A 20665-nucleotide genomic window follows, 5' to 3' on the forward strand; every position below is an offset into this window, starting at 1 on the left:
CACGTCGCTGGGCCTTTTTTTAAAAGGCCCGGCACACGTAACCCTTTTAAAATCCAGCCCATAGGGGCGGATTTTCAGAGCCCTGCTCGCCTAAATCCGCCCGGATTTAGGCGAGCAGGGCCCTGCGCGCCGGTGCGCCTATGTTCAATAGGCCTACCGGCGCGCGCAGACCCCGGGACTCGTGTAAGTCCCGGGGTTTTCTGAGGGGGGCGTGTCGGAGGCAGGCCCGATCCACGTGGCGTTTTCGGGGCGGGCCGTAGCGTTTCGGGGGCGGGCCCGGGGGCGTGGTTACGGCCCAGGGCGTGGCCGCGCCCTCCGTACCCGCCCCCAGGTCGCGTCCCGGCGCACTAGCGGCCCGCTGGCGCGTGGGGATTTACGTCTCCCTCCGGGAGGCGTAAATCCCCCGACAAAGGTAAGGGGGGGGTTTAGACAGGGCCGGGCGGGTGGGTTAGGGAGGGGAAGGGAGGGGAAGGTGAGGGGAGGGCAAAAGAAAGTTCCCTCCGAGGCCACTCCGATTTCGGAGCGGCCTCGGAGGGAACGGGGGTAGGCTGCGCGGCTCGGCGCGCGCCGGCTATACGGAATCGATAGCCTTGCGCGCGCCGATCCAGGATTTTAGCGGCTACGCGCGTATCTACTAAAATCCCGCGTACTTTTGCTGGCGCCTGATGCGCCAGAAAAAGTACGCCAATTCGCGCGGTTTGAAAATCTACCCCATAGTGTACATTTGGCTCTTATGTCTACCAAGTGAAGATATACAATGTATCAATTTTCCCTTCATATCTATACATTGAGAGATGTGATTGAAACTATAATAATCAATATTACAGTCCTTCAAAAGTACAATGATCCTTAAGCACGTCCAAATTAAACAGTAAATATCTCAAAGCAAAAACCATTTTAGTTATTTCCCCACCCTTAACCCTCCCCTTCCCACCCTCATATAGATAAACACTGAATCAAGCTACCTTTTTAATTCAATAATATACCAGATATTGTATTTCCCATACTGACATAAAAACAAAACAAAAATAACTGTTGGGTTCTACAAGACAAGTCGACTCAAACACTGAGAATCATACTGCGGATACGATGGGACAAACTTTGAATATATTTTACCCAAATTGCCAAAAATGTCTTCAGACCTTTAAAGGATATATGGGATAGCATGTAATCTATCTGCATCATATTATGTAACAAATTTCTCTATTGCCAGAATGAAGGAATATCCTTTATCCCAGGACAAGCAGGATGCTAGTCCTCACATATAGGCGAATTCACTGGCCGGAGCCCTATCACGGAAAACTTTCTGTCAAAGTTTCTAGAAACTTTTGACTAGCACACTGAGGCCACTGAGCATGCCCAGCATGCCATAATTCCCTGATTCACAGGGGTCTCCCCTTCAGTCTTCTTTTTTCCACACTGCTATTAGCCTCGCAGATAATGAGCCCTGTATGGTAAATTCACACTTGAAATAAGTTTAAAAAAATTTTCGGAAAAATGTATCCCACCGTAGGGGTCACCCTTTTTTTCACCACCGGTGAGTAAAACAAATTTTCCGGTCGATATCGTTCACTAAATTTCTAGTCAGAAGGTCGTCGATGGCTGTCTGGCCTTCAATATGGATACAGGGTTTAAAAAATGCCCGAATTGTACTCGCACTATGTCCATAACGGACCCGTACACTGAATGTATGCTATGTTTAGGCGAGAAACACAACGTATCGACATGCCTGAAATGCGCTGAAATGACACCGAAGGGCAGACAAGCTCGTATGGAAAAGATGGAGCATCTGTTCCATCTTCAATTGTTGCCATCGACTTCGACTTCAACGCAATTGTCTCCAGCTGGAGCGGTTAAAAAATTAGTATTGAAAACTTGACGTCATTCGGAAGAAGCGGGTGACCAACCATCACCGACCCCTTCTCGGTCGTCTATAAAGTCAACCTCTATCATCGAGAAAAAGAGTGCCAAGCATCGCATGAAACATCGGCATCGACGACCTCTGGATCCAGATTCTGACACGATGCCCGGAGTTCCTTCGATGCCTATCAAGCCAACTCCTAAGAAACCTCGGATGGATGAGTCATCGATGCCCTCGAGGCCTATGACTCCCAGGCGATCCCCACCGACATCGGTGCCGGGTACCGTGCCATAACAGGGACCTGTGTAACGGCCGGTTTCGCCCTCACTGCCACCCCCTATAGCTGCTCTGACTTCACCAGCTATAAGGGCGGAACTGGATGTATATATACGCCAGGCGGTTTGAGATGCTATCCGAGAGATACCTTCGATGCCAGCTCCGGCACCGATTCTATCACCGGTATTGCAAGATACCGACACGGATTCCATCACCGATGCCAACACCTTCGCCGGCACCGATGCCTGTACCGATGCCAATGCTGGATTTGTCGCTGTTAGCGTCAATACTTGCCAAGTTGGACACTCTTATCGGTGCCATACCGGTGCAGCCACTAGACGCTCCGATGCCACGGCCCACAGATGAAGATATATCGAAGACTTTACAGATGCCTGAACCAACACCAGGTCCATCAGGAGTTTCTCATCCCAAACCTTCCTTCTCTCCATTAATTCCATTGAGGCCACCGATGAAATCGTCGATGCCCTCGATATCATCTTCCTTCGACTCCTCTGCGTTGACCTTCCTCGGATACCTGGGATGATGCAGGTACCAATACTTCATCAGATGAAGTCCTATCAGATCCCTCGCCTCCGGAGGAAAGTAGGTGGTCACCCCCAAAGGACCTCTCTTTTTCTACTTTTGTTAAAGAGATGGCGGATACCATCCCTTTCCGGTTAGTGACGGAGGAAAATACCATACAAAAAACTCTAGAAGTTTTACAATTTGTGGATCCACCAAAAGAAGTTCTTGCAATACCGGTGCATAAGGTGCTCGTGGACCTCCAACACAGGTTATGGGAACACCCTTGTACCATACCACCTGTCAATAAACGGACTGATGCCACCTATTTGGTACAGCACATTCCAGGGGTTCAGAAGCCTAAGCTTCCCCGCCAATCTGTGGTAGTGGAATTGGCCCAAAAGAAATCTAAAAGAATCAAGCCACATTCATCTACTCCTCCTGGGAAGGAGCACAGATTCTTAGACACCATCAGAAGAAAGATGTTCCAAGGCTCAATGCTGGTTTCCAGAATTGCGTCATACCAGCTTTATATGACACAATACCAGCATAATCTATGGAAACAGCTGCAAGAACTAGCTGACTCACTTCCACAAAAGTTCCAGGATTCTTTTAATAATATCATTTACAAAGGCCTGGAAGCTGGAAAGCATGAGGTCCGTGCAGCTTATGACAGTTTTGAAACATCATCCAGGATGGCAGCAAAGGGTATCAGTGCTCGCAGATGGGCCTGGTTGAAGGCCTCAGAACTTAGATCAGAGATACAAGAAAAGCTCGCAGATCTCCCTTGTACGGGAGATAATCTCTTTGGAGACAAGGTACGTGAAGCTGTATCACAGCTCAAGAAGCACTCAGAAACTCTACGTCAGCTTTCCTCTGTTCCAGCAGAATCATAGTCCTCTGCACGCAAGCCTCCCAGGAAAGAATCAAAAAAGCCATATTACAGACCTCGGAGATACTATCCCCCAGCACCCCATGGTAAGTCATCAAGGCCAGTGCAAAGAGCCCAAGCCCGACAACCAAGAGCTCCTAGAGCCCAGCCTCCACTCCAGACAGGCCAGGCCTCGAGGTTTTGAAACCTTGCCAGAGAACAGAAGCCTTTCCACCAATCCGATACCAACTCTACCTGTAGGTGGTCGAATAGCCTTTTTTCATCAAAATTGGTCGCACATCACCACCGACCAATGGGTACTCAATCATATCTCACGGTTACCATCTAGACTTTCTAACTGTACCAAACGATACTCCACCCAGATCGTGTTGGACAACTCAAAATCATTCCACGCTTCTACAAAAAGAATTATCCACCCTTCTGAGAGCCAGGGCCATGGAACCAATTCCCCGACCTCAGCAGGGCAGAGGATTCTACTCCCGATATTTCCTCATTCCAAAGAAAACAGGAGGCCTACGTCCCATATTAGACCTCCGGAAACTCAACAAATTCCTGCGTAAAGAAAAATTCAGAATGGTATCCTTAGGCACCATGCTACCTCTGCTTCAAGCGGGAGATTGGCTCTGTTCTCTGGATCTTCAAGACGCTTATGCTCACATTCCAATATTCCCTCCTTATCGCAAGTATCTACACTTTCTGGTGGGACATCAGCATTTTCAGAACCGAGTTCTACTGTTGGACTTGCCTCAGCACCTCGAGTGTTCACAAAGTGCCTGGCAGTGGCAGCGGCCCAGTTACACAAGGAAAGTGTACACGTTTTTCCCTACCTGGACGACTGGCTCATCAGAAGCCAGTCAAGACAAGGAGCTCTCAACTCTCTCAAGCTCACAATCAATCTACTCCATTCCTTGGGAATCCTAATCAACTACCAGAAATCCCATTTCATACCATCTCGCCTACTGTGATTCATCGGAGCAGAATTAAACACCATAATGTCAAGAGGTTTCCTTCCAAAAGACCGTGCAGAGACACTCCTCATTAGCGAAATCTCTACACACAAAGACACATGAGACAGCCCATCAGTTCCGAACTCTGCTCGGCCACAGGGCCTCCACAGTTCATGTCACTCCTATGGCCAGATTAGCCATAAGGATCACTCAATGGACTTTAAGAGCACAGTGGATTCAAGCCATTCAACCACTGTCGTCTCCAATTCAAATACCTCAACAACTGCGTTCCTCTCTCCTCTGGTGGGCGAACACAGACAACTTGCTTACAGGCCTACCCTTCCAACAGCCAATTCCGCAAGTAACTGACTACTGATGCGTCCACCTTAGGATGGGGAGCGCACATAGGAAGTAAAACTTCAAGTGTTTCCGTGAGGAAAAGTTGTGAGAATTTCTCACAGAGCTTCTGACCGCAATGCTAACTGCAGTGCGGAAAAAAGAAGACTGAAGGGAGGCACCTGTGGACACAGGGATAATGGCATGCTGAGCATGCTCAGTGTGCCAGTGTCCATAATTGAGATTGAAACAGGCCAGTTCTCACTAAGCTAGAAGCCCAAAAAACAAGAGGTAATTGACAAGCCAAAAAATGTCTTTAAAGTGCAGGAGGCCAGGGGTGAAGCAGTTTTAAACACATATGTAGGATGTTAAATGCATCAAACCATTACTGGAACATGAAGCATTCCGTACTGTCCTTCAGTCCATTGTATTAACCGGTTCAGATTATTGTAACACTCTTTACACCAGCCTCCCTGCTTCTTCCATACATCCTCTGTATACAGAATTCTGCTGCTCGCTTACTTTCCGGCACCAAGTTTTCTGATCATATTACCCTGATATTACAGACTCCACTGGCTTCCCATCAGCTGGTGCATACAGAACAAACTATTCACTGTCATTCATAATCTATTTCATAACAAAAACTGCTGGCTTTCCTCAACTTTACATTTGTACACTCCCTCTTGAACCTTAAGATCTCAGAACCAAATGTTACTACAAGTACCATCTCCCAAGTTTACCAGGCTTGCCATTACATGTGAAAGATCCTTCTCTATTGTTGGCCCTATTATTAGGAACACTCTTCCCACATCTATTCAACATATAACCAATACCAAGGAATTCAAAAAAGTACTAAAAACTCACCTTTTCAAATGTCTTTCCAGACCAGTGAACATTCTAACCACTTCTATTTGATCTGTCCCATAATCTCTTCGTTTCTCATGTCTTTTACTTCTTTCTCATTTTTCCCTCCTTTATTTTGTGTTCCTTAGTTTCTCACAGGACAAGCAGGATGGTAGGCCTCACATATAGGTGATGTCAGTGAACGGAGCCCTGTCACGGAAAACTTTTCTGTCAAAGTTTCTAGAAAGCTTTGACTGACACTGGCACACTGAGCATGCTCAGCATGCCATTATCCCTGTGTCCACAGGTGCCTCCCTTCAGTCTTCTTTTTTCCGCACTGCAGTTAGCATTGCGGTCAGAAGCTCTGTGAGAAATTCTCACAACTTTTCCTCACGGAAACACTTGAAGTTTTACTTCACAAATAATTTTTCCCTTCACGGGTCTCCCTTCGCGTACATTTAATCGACACTCTGTGACTACTATGCCCTGTTTTTCAGTCAGTTCCTGTCACCTCACTAACGGTTTCACCGGCCTACCAACCGAATTGTGGCCTTCCCTCTCCCTATGTTTTCATCTCAGCCGCACAAAGCCTGCGAGTGCCCTCCTGTGATTCTCCACCTGGTTATTAGGGTTAGTGGGATAGGGACATCCACGGTTACCGTTGCTGCCAGGGCCACTGTCGAATCCATGCCTCCATCGATTCCCTCGGTACCTTCGTTGCGGTCGATGCCCCCATCAATACCATCGTTGCCTCCATCCATGCCATCCTGCCTACATCGATGCCATCGATCCCTGCATCGATTCTGTCAGTGCCATCGATGTTTACATCCATGCACTGATCTCTCCATGAATTCCATCGACACCCATGTCCATTCCATCCATGCCATCGACGCCCACATCGTTTCCACCGATACTGTCGATGCCACCATCGATTCCGTCGATGCTGGTATCAATTTCGCCGATGCCATCGATGCCACATCAATTCCATTGATACCTACACCAATGCCGTCGGTGCTCTGCCTGGGCCATCGACGCTTTCAACGATACCCTCGAGGCCGCCTTCAATGCCACCATCGATACCGTCAATACTACTGTAGCACCTAAACGCAATGCCCTCAACTAAACAAAATGCTCCAGGTCCTTAACCAAAGCCCCGTATCATCCTAGGGCACTACATAGTACCAGGAGCAGTGCAGGCATGCTAACAGTCCGTCACCCCTCGCCATTCAAGATAGTGAGGGCATCCACCTCGGTGCTGGGGAAAGACCGGGCCGAGCACTGTGGCAATCATTGTCACCGGCACGGTGATCGTCCGCCACCGACGCAGTCCAGAACATCGGTGCTATCTTACTCTGTGCTGGAGAATGACCGGGCGGAGGGAGACATCACTACTGCCACCGCCATTGTTCCACATCTGTGGCAGTTCCTCGGTGCTGGAGAATGACCGGGCCGAGCTCCGAGAGATACCTATTCCACACCGGAGTCAATGTACATTGAGCCAGTTGCGAAGCAGGCCCGGGTTCATGAGTCATGTGCTCCTCTGCACCCAAGGCGCCGAGGCGTTCCCCACCGACACCGGTGTGGGGTTCTGAGCCACCACAAAATAATGTGGAAGCGCCAGACATGCCTAGCCTGTCTCCTCTGTAGCTGCGCTACCATACCAGATTACAGAGGTGAGCCGGACGTTTACGTCGCTCAGGCTGTCCTCGATGCCTCCCGAAATCCATGGAGCCATCGATATTCACAGACTCGTCCTTCTGCGATCCACCATGAAGGACGGTAAGTACTCTAATCCCGCTTCAGCAACAATTCCATCGAGACCTGGTCGCTAAATCGGGCCACATGGTTTTGGAGGTTCTAGGTCGTGTTATCTTCCAAGAACCGTATTAGTGTCACATATCGCTATTGCCAGCTACCGTATTAGTGTCACATATTGCTATTGCCACAACACCAAGAGAACCTCTCTACCAATAATTTGGGATTGCATCGAGACATCCTCCCATTGTCAGCAACAGGACTCCGTACTCGATAATACTCTGTCTTCTGATTCCTAATTAAGGCCCGAAGTCCCAGATGCATTAGCTGATCTGCTAGACACAAGATCCAGCAGACACTGCCTCAATTGCAAGCCCACCTCGAGACCTGGCAACAGCTCTCGACGTTTTCTTGCACAGCAGAGATGCGGGAAAGACTTTTAACGCTCACTCTCCCGTGGGATACTAGCTGATATCCAGATTACATCAGCTCCGCCAGTTGGACACCTCCTGTCCTGGTCTCTCAACTTGCCGGATATCAGAGCGGCCACCCCACTTAGTACCAGGGTTCAGGGTACAGTCCCCCAGACGCTACAAAGTGTGTGGGGGGGGCGGGGGGGGGAGTTTTTAATCTCACTATTCTTTCAACAGAAAGCAGATGCTCTCTGCCCATCCTGGACCTCAGAAATGTCAACTTTCTTCAGAAGGGATATGTGAAATGGTGTCTCTGGCCACCATGCTTCCCTTACCGCAGTAAGTGGGATGCCTCTCTCCTCTAGTCTTTCTATGTGCTTCATAGTGAGTCAATAATATTACAATCCCAAGTTCTGCCAGTTGCACTAGCTTCGATAACTTGTGTATTTCACCAAAATCAATAGCACTGGCTGCTGTTTCTCTACGGAGTAAAACATCATTCACACTTTTCTTGCATGGACAACTGCCTAACAGCAGTCAATCCAAGCAAGGAGCTCTATCTTCTCCATGACTCACTATAAATCTACTACCTAGGATTGCTGTTTAACTACCATAAATCCCATATGGAACAGTTCTGGACACTACAGTCAACTAACTTCCTGCCCAACAACCGCGTAGACATACTGACAAATTCCTAAACATCTCTGCACGCATGCAACATAACCTCAGCCCCTCAATTCTTTCATTGATGGGCCACAGGGTTTTTTCACTATCCACTTTACTCATAGAAACATAGAAATGACGGCAGAAGACGACCAAATGGCCTATCCAGTCTGCCCAGCAAGCTTTCACACTTGTTTTTTTTCTCATACTTATCTGTTACTCTTGGCCCTTAGTAACCTTATGGTTCTATTTCCCTTCCACCCCCGCCATTAATGTAGAGAACAGTGCTGGAGCTGCATCTAAGTGAAGATTCTAGCTTAATTGGTTAGGGGTAGTAACCACCGTAACAAGCAAGCTACACCCATGCTTATTTGTTTACCCAAACTATGTAATTCAGTCCCTTGTTGTTGTTGTCTGAATATAAATCATCTTTTCTTCATTCCCCCTGCCACTGAAACAGAGAGTTCTGCAACAAAGGCCTCTCATATGTGTCTCTTTCAATGCCTCTCATAGCCAAAACTCTCATTATGCTGCAACAGGATGGGGTTCACTGTTTTTCAGACCCACGTCCTGATCGCGACAAGTATGCTTTCCCATACTTCTCAACCTATCACACCAGTAACCAATTCGCCTTCTCACAGGTCAGTCTCAAATCACGGACTCACTGATGTTCTTAGGTACTGGTAGCTTCACAACAGCCTTCCACACATAAATCTTACCATTCAAAATGGCATGATTTACCACATGGCGCATACAAAAAGGTATTACCCCCTTTTTTCTACACCACTCTTTTTCTCTTACTCCCTCGGATTCTGCTCCCCAGACATCCTCCGCATGGGTACACCTCGGTTCCAATTTGGCATACCACTTGGGAATGGGGATGCCCAATCAACGGTTCAACCCCTTCTGAGTCAGCTTACCATGGGTTGTCCACTGATTAAGCTGCCTCTATTTTCACTGGTTATGGAATGGGGCCTACATTTAGTGCTTACAAGACTCGTACGTTCCCCGTTCGAGCCTTTACATTCCTATCACTTAACAGTCTGGCATGGGAATTTCTTTCCCTCGTAGTCATCACTTCTGCCAACAGGGTCAGTGAGTTACACACCTTGTTACATACTCACCCGACCCTGCGTTCCTCCGTGACTGAGTGGTCCTACGTAATGACCCTCATATCCTTGTTAAGGTAGACGCAGAATATACTCTGCCCACTTTTTCCCCAACACCTCTCTCTCACCAGGGCGACAGGGTTTTCCACTCCTTGGACTGTAAGAGTGCACTTGCATTCTATCTAGACCGCACTACACTCCATAGGAATTACACTTAACTCTTTCCTTCTTTGACAAAAGACAAGCTGCGAGTTCCAATGGGCAAACAGACCTTTTCCTCCTGGTTGGCGGACTGTATCTCCTTTTGCTACCAGCAAGCAGGCATTCTGCTGCAGGACCATGTGAAAGCACACTCTGTTAGGGCCTTGGCAACCTCAGTGGCACACCTTCGGTCGGTGCCACTTGTTGATATTTGTTAGGCTGCGACTTGGAGCTTTCTCCATACCTTCGCAGCCCATTATTGCTTAGATAAGGCTGGCAGACAAGATTTCATCTTCGGCCAATCTGTTCTACGCAACTTGTTTTCAGTTTAACTACCCAACATCCTTCCACCAACCCGTTCAGGGTTTCAGGATGCCTTCCTTACCAAATTCCACCCCTGTTGTTGTGCCTGTTGCACGGCTGGGTACATTTGGTGCATTGCTCGGGCATCCTCAGGTCACTACTCACCCATATGTGAGGACTACCATCCTGCTTGTCCTGTGAGTAAGCAGAGTTGCTTACCTGTAACAGGTGTTCTCACAGGACAGCAGGATATTTGTCCTCACAAAACCTGCCTGCCACCCCGCGGAGTTGGGTCTACATATGTTTATTATTTTATTTTTCACTCACACTTTTTGTTACACACAAGACTGAAGGGAGACACCTGTGGACACAGCATGAGCATGCTCAGTGCACTCAGTGTGCCTGTGTCAGTCAAAGCTTTCTAGAAACTTGTGACAGAAAGGTTTTCCATGACAGGACTCCGTCCACTGATGTCACCCATATGTGAGGACTAACATCCTGCTGCCCTGTGAGAAAACCTGTTACAGGTAAGCAACTCTGCTTTATCTGACTACCTGATTAAGTTGTTAGTTTTTTTTTAATTTTTATGATTATGTTGATGTCTATTTTATTTTGTATTTTAATTATTTAATATTAGTTATTATGCATGTCTTATTGTAAACTGCCCCGAACTACGGAGGGTGCAGTATATAAGAACTTTTAAATAAATAAAATAAATAAATAAATATGATCATGTGTGTGGCTCTGAATGATCCTCTTGTTTTCTCACTATTGTTGGAGACATGGAACTTCAGGCTGTAGTTCTCTTGATCAAATAAAATATCCTGAGGAGCATTCTTTGACAGAGTACATGGCTTTACATAAGCTAATTTCTTTCTGCACCTTGAGCCATGGCAGTAACCAAAAGGAAAACAATTTAATGAGACAAAAAAAAAGAGAAATGTTGATCTGCATCCTTATGTAAAATACAGGACTTTTTATGTCTTCAAAATATTTGGTGATTTTTAAACCCACTGACTATTTTGCTATTAATAAATTACTTTCTGGACAATCTGACACTGCTTTAAATACTAAAGCAAATGTTTTATTGCTTCTTTAGTTCATTAGTTTGAGAAATTAGGGTATTGGGTATGCGCGCGGGATACAGAAAGTAAAATGTGCAGCCAAGCCGCACATTTTACTTTCAGAAATTAGCGTCGACCCAAAGGTCGGCGCTAATTTCTTCCGGCACTGGGAAAGTGCACAGAAAAGCAGTAAAAACTGCTTTTCTGTGCACCCTCTGACTTAATATCATAACGGTATTAAGTCGGAGGTCCCGAAGAGTAAAAAAAAGTTTAAAAAAAAAAAATTTTTGAATTTGGCCCGCAGCTGTCGGGCCAAAAACCGGACGCTCAATTTTGCTGGCGTCCGGTTTCCGAGCCCGGTGGCTACCAGCGGGCTCGAGAACTGATGCCAGCAAAATTGAGCGTCAGCTGTCAAACCCGCTGACAGCCGCCGCTCCTGTCAAAAAGGAGGCACTAGGGACGCGCTAGTGTCCCTAGCGCCTCCTTTTGCCCGGATCTACCGCCAGACCTAATTTTTTTGTTTAAACGGTTTTTTATTGATTTTAACACCACTAACATTTTCTGGGAGGGCTCCTAAACAATCAGTCCCTCCATAACAAACAAGAATATTCAATGGTACAAGAAATCCCAGTTACACCCTCCTTACCCCCTCCTCCCCCCTCCCCCATAAGTTCCAGTGCCATCTGTAGTCCAATTCTTTGACCAGAGTATTTAGTCCTCTGCAAGGAAATCCCCTAACAGTCCATCACTGATTTACTAGTAAACTACGTACTCGATGTGGAAGCTTCTGCAAGTAAGGATTCCAAATATCCAGGAAGTACTTCTTCCGACGAGGTTCGTGATGCGCTATGTAGGCCTCCATCTGTACCATCTGATGTAAACTATTTCTCCATGCCCAGTAAGACGGGCTGTCTGACTCTCTCCAAAAGGTCAATATAGTCTTTTTAGCCACTAAACACGCTTTTTGGATAAGCAGCCGGGCTCCCAGAACTCTCACTTTCAATGGTGAAATGCAGCCAAATAGTAGCCAATAATAAGACAGCGGAATAGATATTTCCAACACAGACTCCAAATATCGCACCACCTTATGCCAAAAGGATTGTATCTGTGGACAAGCCCAAAACACATGAGATAATGAGCCCCTTGCTGCACCGCATCTTTGGCAACTAGGCGAAGCCGTTAATTTAGAATGGAACGCCTCTTGTGCAGCTATATAGCTACGACTAATAAATTTATACTGCATTTCCCTATAATACATGTTAAGTGAGAGCTGTGAGATACGCCTAAAATTTGTGTGGATAATCGCTGCAGTTAATACAAATATCCCATCCCTGTTCCATCTTTCCACCAAAACCGTACAAGTATCTGTAAGTTAGCTGCCCAAGCAACCGATAGTGTTGCGAAAGGGATGGAGACCGTGTCTGCTCTAGTAATAAGTATTTCCTGATATTATCTAGGGCAATTGCTGGATCATCATGGGATGGTAAGGAAGCAATGTAATGTTTGAGTTGCAAATATGGGAATACCTCTTTAGCGGAGACCCCATATGTATCTTTCAGTTCCGTCAAGGAGAAAATCTTACCCTCTGTAGTCACCGCATGTCCCACATAAGTTATTCCCAGTTTACCTCACCTCTGAAAAGAAATGGTATGCATCCCAGGGGAAAAGTCCGGGTTTCCCTGAATGGGCAATAGATACTTGCACACCCTGCCTACCCCCAATAAACGCATGAACTTAGCCCACGTCATACGCACAGAGGTGGCTAAGATATTCTGAGTTAATATGATGTTCAAACTGGCTGCTGGCACCTGTAATACAAAGGGTAATGCATAAGGATATGCCCACGCTTTATCTACCTGCAAATTCACATAGGTCGAAGATCCCAACAACCAGTCTCTGATAAACCTAAGATTCCCGGCTAAATTATACAAGGCAAAGTCTGGAACACCCATTCCACCCTTCCCCCAGGCGCCACGTAACCATGTCAAGGGAATTCGGGCCTTACCCCCCCCTCCAGAAAAATTGCCTCTGCATCCTATCTAATTGCTTCAACTCAGCCTTCCGCAGTACGAGCGGCAGATTTTGAAAAAGGTAAAGCCATTTGGGCAGAATCACCATCTTAAACAACTGTATTCTACCCCTTAGCGATAGGGAGATATCTGCCCACATTTTCAATTTGCCAAGTGTATGTTGCAACAACGGGAGGACATTTAGAGCATACAACCTAGATAAGTCCCGAGGGATGAGAAAACCCAGATACTGAAGGGACTCACCCGCCCATTTCAGTGGAAAATCCCCATCCCACTCCCGCTTCAGAATCTCGGAGCTTGCCAGAGCCATTGATTTGCTCATGTTTCGCCAGACCTAATTTAAATACTGCATCGCGCGCACCGGTGAGTGGCCGGTGCGCGCGCCGGGAGAGCAGGTGTTTGCCCGCTCTCCCGCAGACTTTACTGTATCGTCCCGTGAATTACTTGCTCTCCCCCAGATGTGCTTCCTCAAGAGCGTGCGGGCAGGGCACTGCTACTGCCCAGGTTGAATCTGTTCTGTGGATAAATGAGGGATTTTGGATTCCAGTGCTCTCAATCCAGTATCTTTTGTGAGCACTAAATCTCACTGATAAAGCTTTAAGGGAAATAGAATTGAATTTGCCAAAGGATTCGGATAAGAAAATTGGTTCTTACCTGCTAATTTTCGTTCCTGTAGTACCACGGATCAGTCCAGACTGTGGGTTATGCCTCCCTTCCAGCAGATGGAGACAGAGAAAAACTCAAAGGACACCCTCTCTTAACCCGAGGTGACTTCTGCATCCCTTCAGTCTTAAGAATATCCAAGCAAAGAATAATAATAACAACCATAACAACGAATCAAGAAACAACTGTTATAAAGACAACTTCTTTTGATTGTTTTTTGGGTTTTTTGAGATTAATGTAAGCAACCTGTAGCCTTCGTTCCTCTGCTTGCTGCCTACAATACAATATGAGCGTGGATTTGTCAATAAAAAACCCCTGGGTGGGCATCTGGACTGATCCGTGGTACTACAGGAACGAAAATTAGCAGGTAAGACCAATTTACTTTTCCCTGTACGTACCCGATCAGTCCAGAATATGGGAAGTACCAAAGCTTCCCTAACTAGGGTAGGACGAAGAAAGTCCCGCTGCCAAAATTACAGACATCTGGGGCTTGCACATCCAAACTCTAGTGACGAGCAAATGTATGTGGCATCTTCCAGGTAACAGCTCTACATATCTCTTGAATATCAGCTGGCATTTGGCGAAGCTGCTTGTGAGCGAATGGAATGTGCCTTCAATCCCTCCGGGACAGGCTTTCCTTTACAAATATAAGCAGATGCAATAGCATCTTTTAACCAGTGTGCAATAGTTGCCTTAGATTCTTTCTGATCTTTTTTAGGACCGCTCCACAATACAAACAGATGATCTGAAAATCTGAACGGATTCGTGACCTCTAAATATCGCAAGAGGACCCGACGCACATCTAACTGCTGTAGCTCTCTCACGTGTGGATCCGTAGAGGACAAATTGGAAAAGGCCGGGAGCTCTACTTTTTTTTATAGCTTGATTCGTTGTAGGCTAGAGACAAAAGCTAAATTACTACTTTTCTTTTTTTTTTAAAGGGACCGCATGTCCACCCTTAAAGCAGGGCAAGTCTGCAGGATTTGCACCACCTCCATCTGCTGGAGACAGAGAAAGACTGAAAGGATGCAGAAGGCACCTCGGGTTAAGAGAGGGCGTACTTTGAGTTTTTCTCTGTCTCCATCTGCTGGAAGGGAGGCATAACCCACAGTCTGGACTTATCCAGGTACGTACAGGCAATACATTATAGCTTCATACCCATTTTCAAAATCACAACTAGTACCCTTTACAAGTTATATTGGAAGTAGGGGCAGATTTATCAATAGGCAGAGTAGTCAAGTGCCTATGGGCAGCCGCCCTGCCTTACATCATCAGCTGTGTCACCATCTTAGCTAAACAAGCTTTAAGGTGAAGGGAAGGAGGGCAGCCAGCAGGCTATATGCCAAAGGGTGGCTGGTGGGAAAAATCTGCCACTGATCAAAATCACCCTCAAAAGTTTCAGCTCTTAAGACTGCAGTCCGTCCGTCCGTCCCCCGTCCCCCCATCTGTCCTCCATGGATATCCAGTCGGGATGCTCCACTTCCCTAAAGTACAGGGAAATGATAATTTTAAGAACACAATCTCACCCTTATTCTCTGAAAGTAACTCTGTTGGTGGGCGACCTTGGTATCATATCACTCCAATTTTAAAAGAGCTTCACTATTTTCTAGTGAAGCAGCGAACTGAGTTTAAACTATATGATTGTCACTGGTTTTTAAAACTGAAAAGCAGAGTGGTCCAAATTACTTATCTCTATTAAACATTTATCAAGCAGGTATGGTATGGTATGGGGAGGGGGGGCTGAAGGGTTGGTGTGAAAAGCTGTATTGACTTCTACATATCAGTGATTGTATTATTATTATGGGTCTTCTACTGGTTATGGAGTCAAAATTCTAAATTTTAAAAAAAAAATTATCAAGCAACATGTGTCTTATGTTCTCAAGGGAAATTTCTTCTCGATGTTCCCACAATCAAAAAAAGTCATAGCATAGCGTCTTTAAGGAACTCTTTACCAGATTCTCTTTGTGTATTAGATCATATAAAGGTCTATTGTAAACAGCTGAAGGCTTTATTGTATTAGACAGCTTTTTTGTAATTATGATTTTATGATGAGTTGGTTTGTATTATTTATTTTACTGTTATTTTAGATATTGTATTATTGTTTTATTGACTGTGATCCACCTAGCAGTGGACTCCATTATAAAAAGGAATATAAATGGTTTTAAATAAATGAATAAAATAAACTCCAGCCTACCTTTGTGGCATTCAAAGCAGTGTTAACATTTTTAATAGCTTCTTCAAAGTTCTCTTCATCTTCTGGTACCCCATTTTCTTTTTTTAACATTCCTGGATGAAAGAGGATTGACCATGAATTTACAGGAACCATAATCTTACAACACATCTACAATCATATCTTGAAGCATGATACAAAAAATATAAACACACAGATAGAAACATAGAAATGACGGCAGAAGAAGACCAAACGGCCCATCTAGTCTGCCCAGCAAGCTATGCACTTTATCCATTTTTTTCCCCTTTTATTCTCTCCCACCTGTTACTATTGGCTTCCAGGACCCTCCAGCCCTAATTCCCTTCCAGCCCACCACCAATTTAGAGAGCAGCGCCGTATCTGCATCCAAGTGAACGTCCAGCTCAATTAGGGGTAACAACCGCTGTAACAAGCAGGCCACACCCTTACCCCATACTCTTACCCACCCCTGTTTTAATTTTTTTGTTTGTTTTTTTTTCTTGGAGATAGCAGCCCTCCATCCTTCCGCTCCGTGAAGGTGGAACACCAACTACTGGCCACTGGCATCCCGCTCCGTGAATGCCTCTGTGGCTACTGCCGCTCCGTGCAGTGTTTGAATGCCTCTGTGGCTACTGCCGCTCCGTGCAGTGTTTTGCTGCCTCCTCTTTATTCACGCCCTCTAGACTTGATGGATCCACAGTGTTTATCCCACGCCCCTTTGAAGTCGTTCACAGTTTTAGACTTCACCACTTCCTCCGGAAGGGCATTCCAGGCATCCACCACTCTTTCCGTGAAGAAATACTTCCTGACATTGGTTCTTAGTCTTCCTCCCTGGAGCCTCAACTCGTGACCTCTGGTTCTGCTGATTTTTTTCTGACGGAAAAGGTTTGTCGTTGTCTTTGGATCATTAAAGTTTTTCAAGTATCTGAAAGTCTGAATCAGATCACCCCTGCTCCTCCTTTCCTCCAGGGAGTACATATTTAGATTGTTCAATCTCTCCTCGTATGTCATCCGATGAAGACCCTCCACCTTCCTGGTCGCCCTTCTCTGTACCGCTTCCATCTTGTCCTTGTCTCTTTGTAGATACGGTCTCCAGAACTGAACACAGTACTCCAGGTGAGGCCTCACCAAGGACCTGTACAAGGGGATAATCACTTCCCTTTTCTTACTCGATATTCCTCTCTCTATGCAGCCCAGCATTCTTCTGGCTTTTGCTATCGCCTTGTCGCATTGTTTTGCAGACTTCATATCATTAGACACTATCACCCCAAGGTCTCTCTCCTGCTCCGTGCACATCAGCCCTTCTCCCCCCATCGAATACAGTTCATTCGGATTTCCACTCCCCATATGCATGACTCTGCACTTCTTGGCATTGAATCTCAGTTGCCATATCTTCGACCACTCTTCCAGCTTCCTTAAATCCCTTCTCATTCTCTCCACTCCTTCCGGCGTGTCCACTCTGTTGCAGATCTTAGTGTCATCCGCAAAAAGACAAACCTTACCTTCTATCCCGTCTGCAATGTCGCTCACAAATACATTGAACAGGACCGGTCCCAACACCGATCCTTGTGGTACACCACTTAAAACCTCCCTCTCTTCAGAGAGCGCTCCATTTACCATCACACATTGTCTTCTGTCCGTCAACCAGTTTGCAATCCAGGTCACCACCTCGGCACTCACTCCTAAGCTTCTCATTTTATTCACCAGTCTCCTGTGCGGGACCGTATCAAAAGCTTTGCTGAAATCCAAGTAGATGACATCGAGCGCTCTTCCTTGATCCAATTCCTTGGTTACCCAGTCAAAAAAATCAATCAGATTTGTCTGACAGGATCTTCCCCTGGTGAATCTATGCTGCCTCTGGTCTAGCAATTCTCCCGACTGTAGATAGTTCACTATTCTCTCTTTCAACAGTGACTCCATTACTTTTCCCACCACCGAAGTGAGGCTAACTGGTCTGTAGTTACCAGCCTCCTCTCTGTTTCCACTCTTGTGAAGCGGAACCACCACAGCTCTTCTCCAATCACTCAGCACCACTCCAGTTTCTAGGGATCTATTGAACAGGTCACACAGTGGACCCGCCAGCACATCTCTGAGCTCCCTCAGTATCCTGGGATGAACCTCATCAGGTCCCATGGCTTTGTCTACTTTCAGTTTCCCCAGCTCATCCCATACATTTTCTTCTGTAAATGGAGTTACATCTACTCCACTCCCCTCCAGTATCTTGTTAACTAGGGATGGTCCTTCTCCAGGGTCCTCCTTAGTGAACACAGAACAGAAGTATTTGTTTAATATTTCTGCCATTTCTTCGTCTCTCTCCACACATTGATCCTTTCCACCTTTCAATTTCACTGTACTACTTTTCTCTTTTCTCTTTTCACTGATGTATCTGAAAAATGTTTTGTCACCTCTCTTTACTTCCTTGGCAATCCTCTCTTCTGCTTGACTTTTTGCTGTCTTGATTAATTTCTTCGTCTCCCTCAGTTCTACCAGATATTCTTCTTTGTGCTCCTCTCTTTGGGATCTTTTGTATTTCTTGAACGCTGTTCTTTTAGCCTTTATTTTGTCAGCCACCTCCTTTGAGAACCAGATAGGTTTCATTTTTCTTTTGCTTTTCTTTACTTTTCTAACATATAGATTAGTTGACTTGGCAATTGCTCCTTTTAGATTGGTCCACTGTTGATCCACATCTCTCACATTCTCCCAGCCTTTTAGTTCTTCCTCCAGGTACTTCCCCATTTCATGAAAGTTTGTGTTTTTGAACTGCAGAACTCAGGTTTTTGTGCTTCTTTTCCGTATCTTTTTTGTGATATTAAACCATACCGTTTGATGATCACTGGTGCTGAGGTGGGTGCCCACCTGGACATCAGAGATGTTATCTCCATTAGTGAGCACTAAGTCAAGTATTGCTCCTTCTCTTGTGGGTTCCATAATCATTTGTTTGAACATAGCTACTTGCAGGGCATCCACTATTTCTCTACTGTTATTAGATTCTGCAGATGGGATTCTCCAGTCTACATCTGGCATATTAAAGTCTCCAACGATCACCACTTCTCCCTTCTTTCCTATCCTGTGGATGTCAATAACCAGATCTCTGTCCAGCTCTTCTTTTTGGTTTGGAGGCCTGTAAACCACTCCAATAAAAATGGATGTCCCATCTTTTTTTAGGTTGGCCCATAGTGCTTCTTCATTGCCCCATCTTCCTTGCAGCTCCGATGCTTGGATATTGTTTCTGACATAAAGAGCCACTCCTCCCCCTTTTCCTGTCCTCTCTGTCTTTCCTTAACAAGTTATAGCCCGGTATTGCCGTATCCCAGTCATGAGATTCCGTAAACCACGTTTCCGTGACAGCAACAACGTCCAGGTCCGCCTCCACCATTAGGGCTTGCAGATCTGGGATTTTATTGCCCAAACTACGAGCATTTGTGCTCATAGCTTTCCAGCTTTCTTCATTCAGGTTACTGCTGTTTCTGGACTCCTTTTGTGACCTCTTTAGTTGAGTTTTGTTATCCACTTTTCCCTTTGCCTTTGTGCAAGGGAAAGGATTAGTGCCTCTGATGGCAGAGTCATCCATCACAGTGAGATTTTTCCTTTGGTTTTTGATCTGGAATTTCTGTATGCATTGGGTTTTTTCTCTCTTTTCAGATAACATTTCAATCTTTTCCTCAAGAACTTCTTCAGTATTTAATACAGAGAAGGCATTTTGTACTTGTTGCACTTGATACAGTGTGTGTCTCCGGATCACAGGTCTAATTCTTCCCGAGCCCACGGTAATACTGTTTTTTAAGCTTCTCAATACCTTGTGTGAGTGGGGGGGGTAGAGTTGTGGGCTGCACAGCTGTCAAGAATGGGTGTCTGTGGGTCACCGGTCTTATCCTACCTGAGCCCACAGTAAATCTCTTTTTCCTTGACTTTTGGTTATTCAGTGGTAATGGGAAATTAATTTCTGAATAATGTACCGTGGCTGAGACTTTCTTTATTGAAGCTAATTTAGCTTTACCTTCAGCCAGCTCCTTTTCCAAGGTAAAGAGTGGTGAACAAATGGGGCAAGCCTTAAGTTTCCATATGATTACCCTCAATATAAAGGCTCCACAACAGTTGCATTGGATAGACCTCATTTTGGTCATTTGTCTGATGCATAGCAATTATGGAAATACTAATTTACCTTGTTGCCATTTATGAATTTAGGCAGGTTATATAAGAAACACAAACCTAGGGGTGGGTGGGTGGGTAGAGGGGTAGGGTGGGAGGGTGTCAAACAGGTAAAGCAGACTAACAGCACTCCCAAATTTCTATTTCAGTTGTGCTTCTTTTTAACAGACAGTGCACTAGTTTTGGCAAATATAATGCCCTACTTCTAAGCACAGATAACAACCAAAAATGGACTTAACTTTAGCAGAAAAGGCTCTGGCTCATGAAGATCCCAGCTCCAAAGTGATTCAGTTCCCAAAGCACATGAGACTCTAGCAATCTTAATCCAATTACTGCCTCCCCCACAAACACTGGCTGAGGAGGAAGGGTCCACAAACACTGGCTGAGGAGTAAATTATATTCTTCTAGGAAAGCAGGATGGTAGTCCTCACACATGGGTGACATCATCAG

General features: G+C 45.7%; 1 protein-coding gene across 7 annotated transcripts in view; it reads right to left on the bottom strand.

Moving 5' to 3' along the window:
- The window catches only part of NAE1 (NEDD8 activating enzyme E1 subunit 1), a 171471-nt gene that overhangs the window by 49009 nt on the left and 101797 nt on the right, over positions 1 to 20665 (bottom strand). For all 7 annotated transcript variants that reach the window (XR_003857674.1, XM_029608202.1, XM_029608204.1 and 4 more), the window contains one exon: positions 16073 to 16164. Coding sequence is in view for 6 of the 7 variants with exons in the window: in XM_029608202.1 (XP_029464062.1) it covers positions 16073 to 16164 (92 nt within the window). In the remaining variant the exon portion in view is untranslated. The remainder of the gene's footprint in view (positions 1 to 16072; positions 16165 to 20665) is intronic.

The sequence above is a fragment of the Rhinatrema bivittatum genome, chromosome 7 (genome assembly GCF_901001135.1).
Source record: "Rhinatrema bivittatum chromosome 7, aRhiBiv1.1, whole genome shotgun sequence".
NCBI lineage: Eukaryota > Metazoa > Chordata > Amphibia > Gymnophiona > Rhinatrematidae > Rhinatrema > Rhinatrema bivittatum.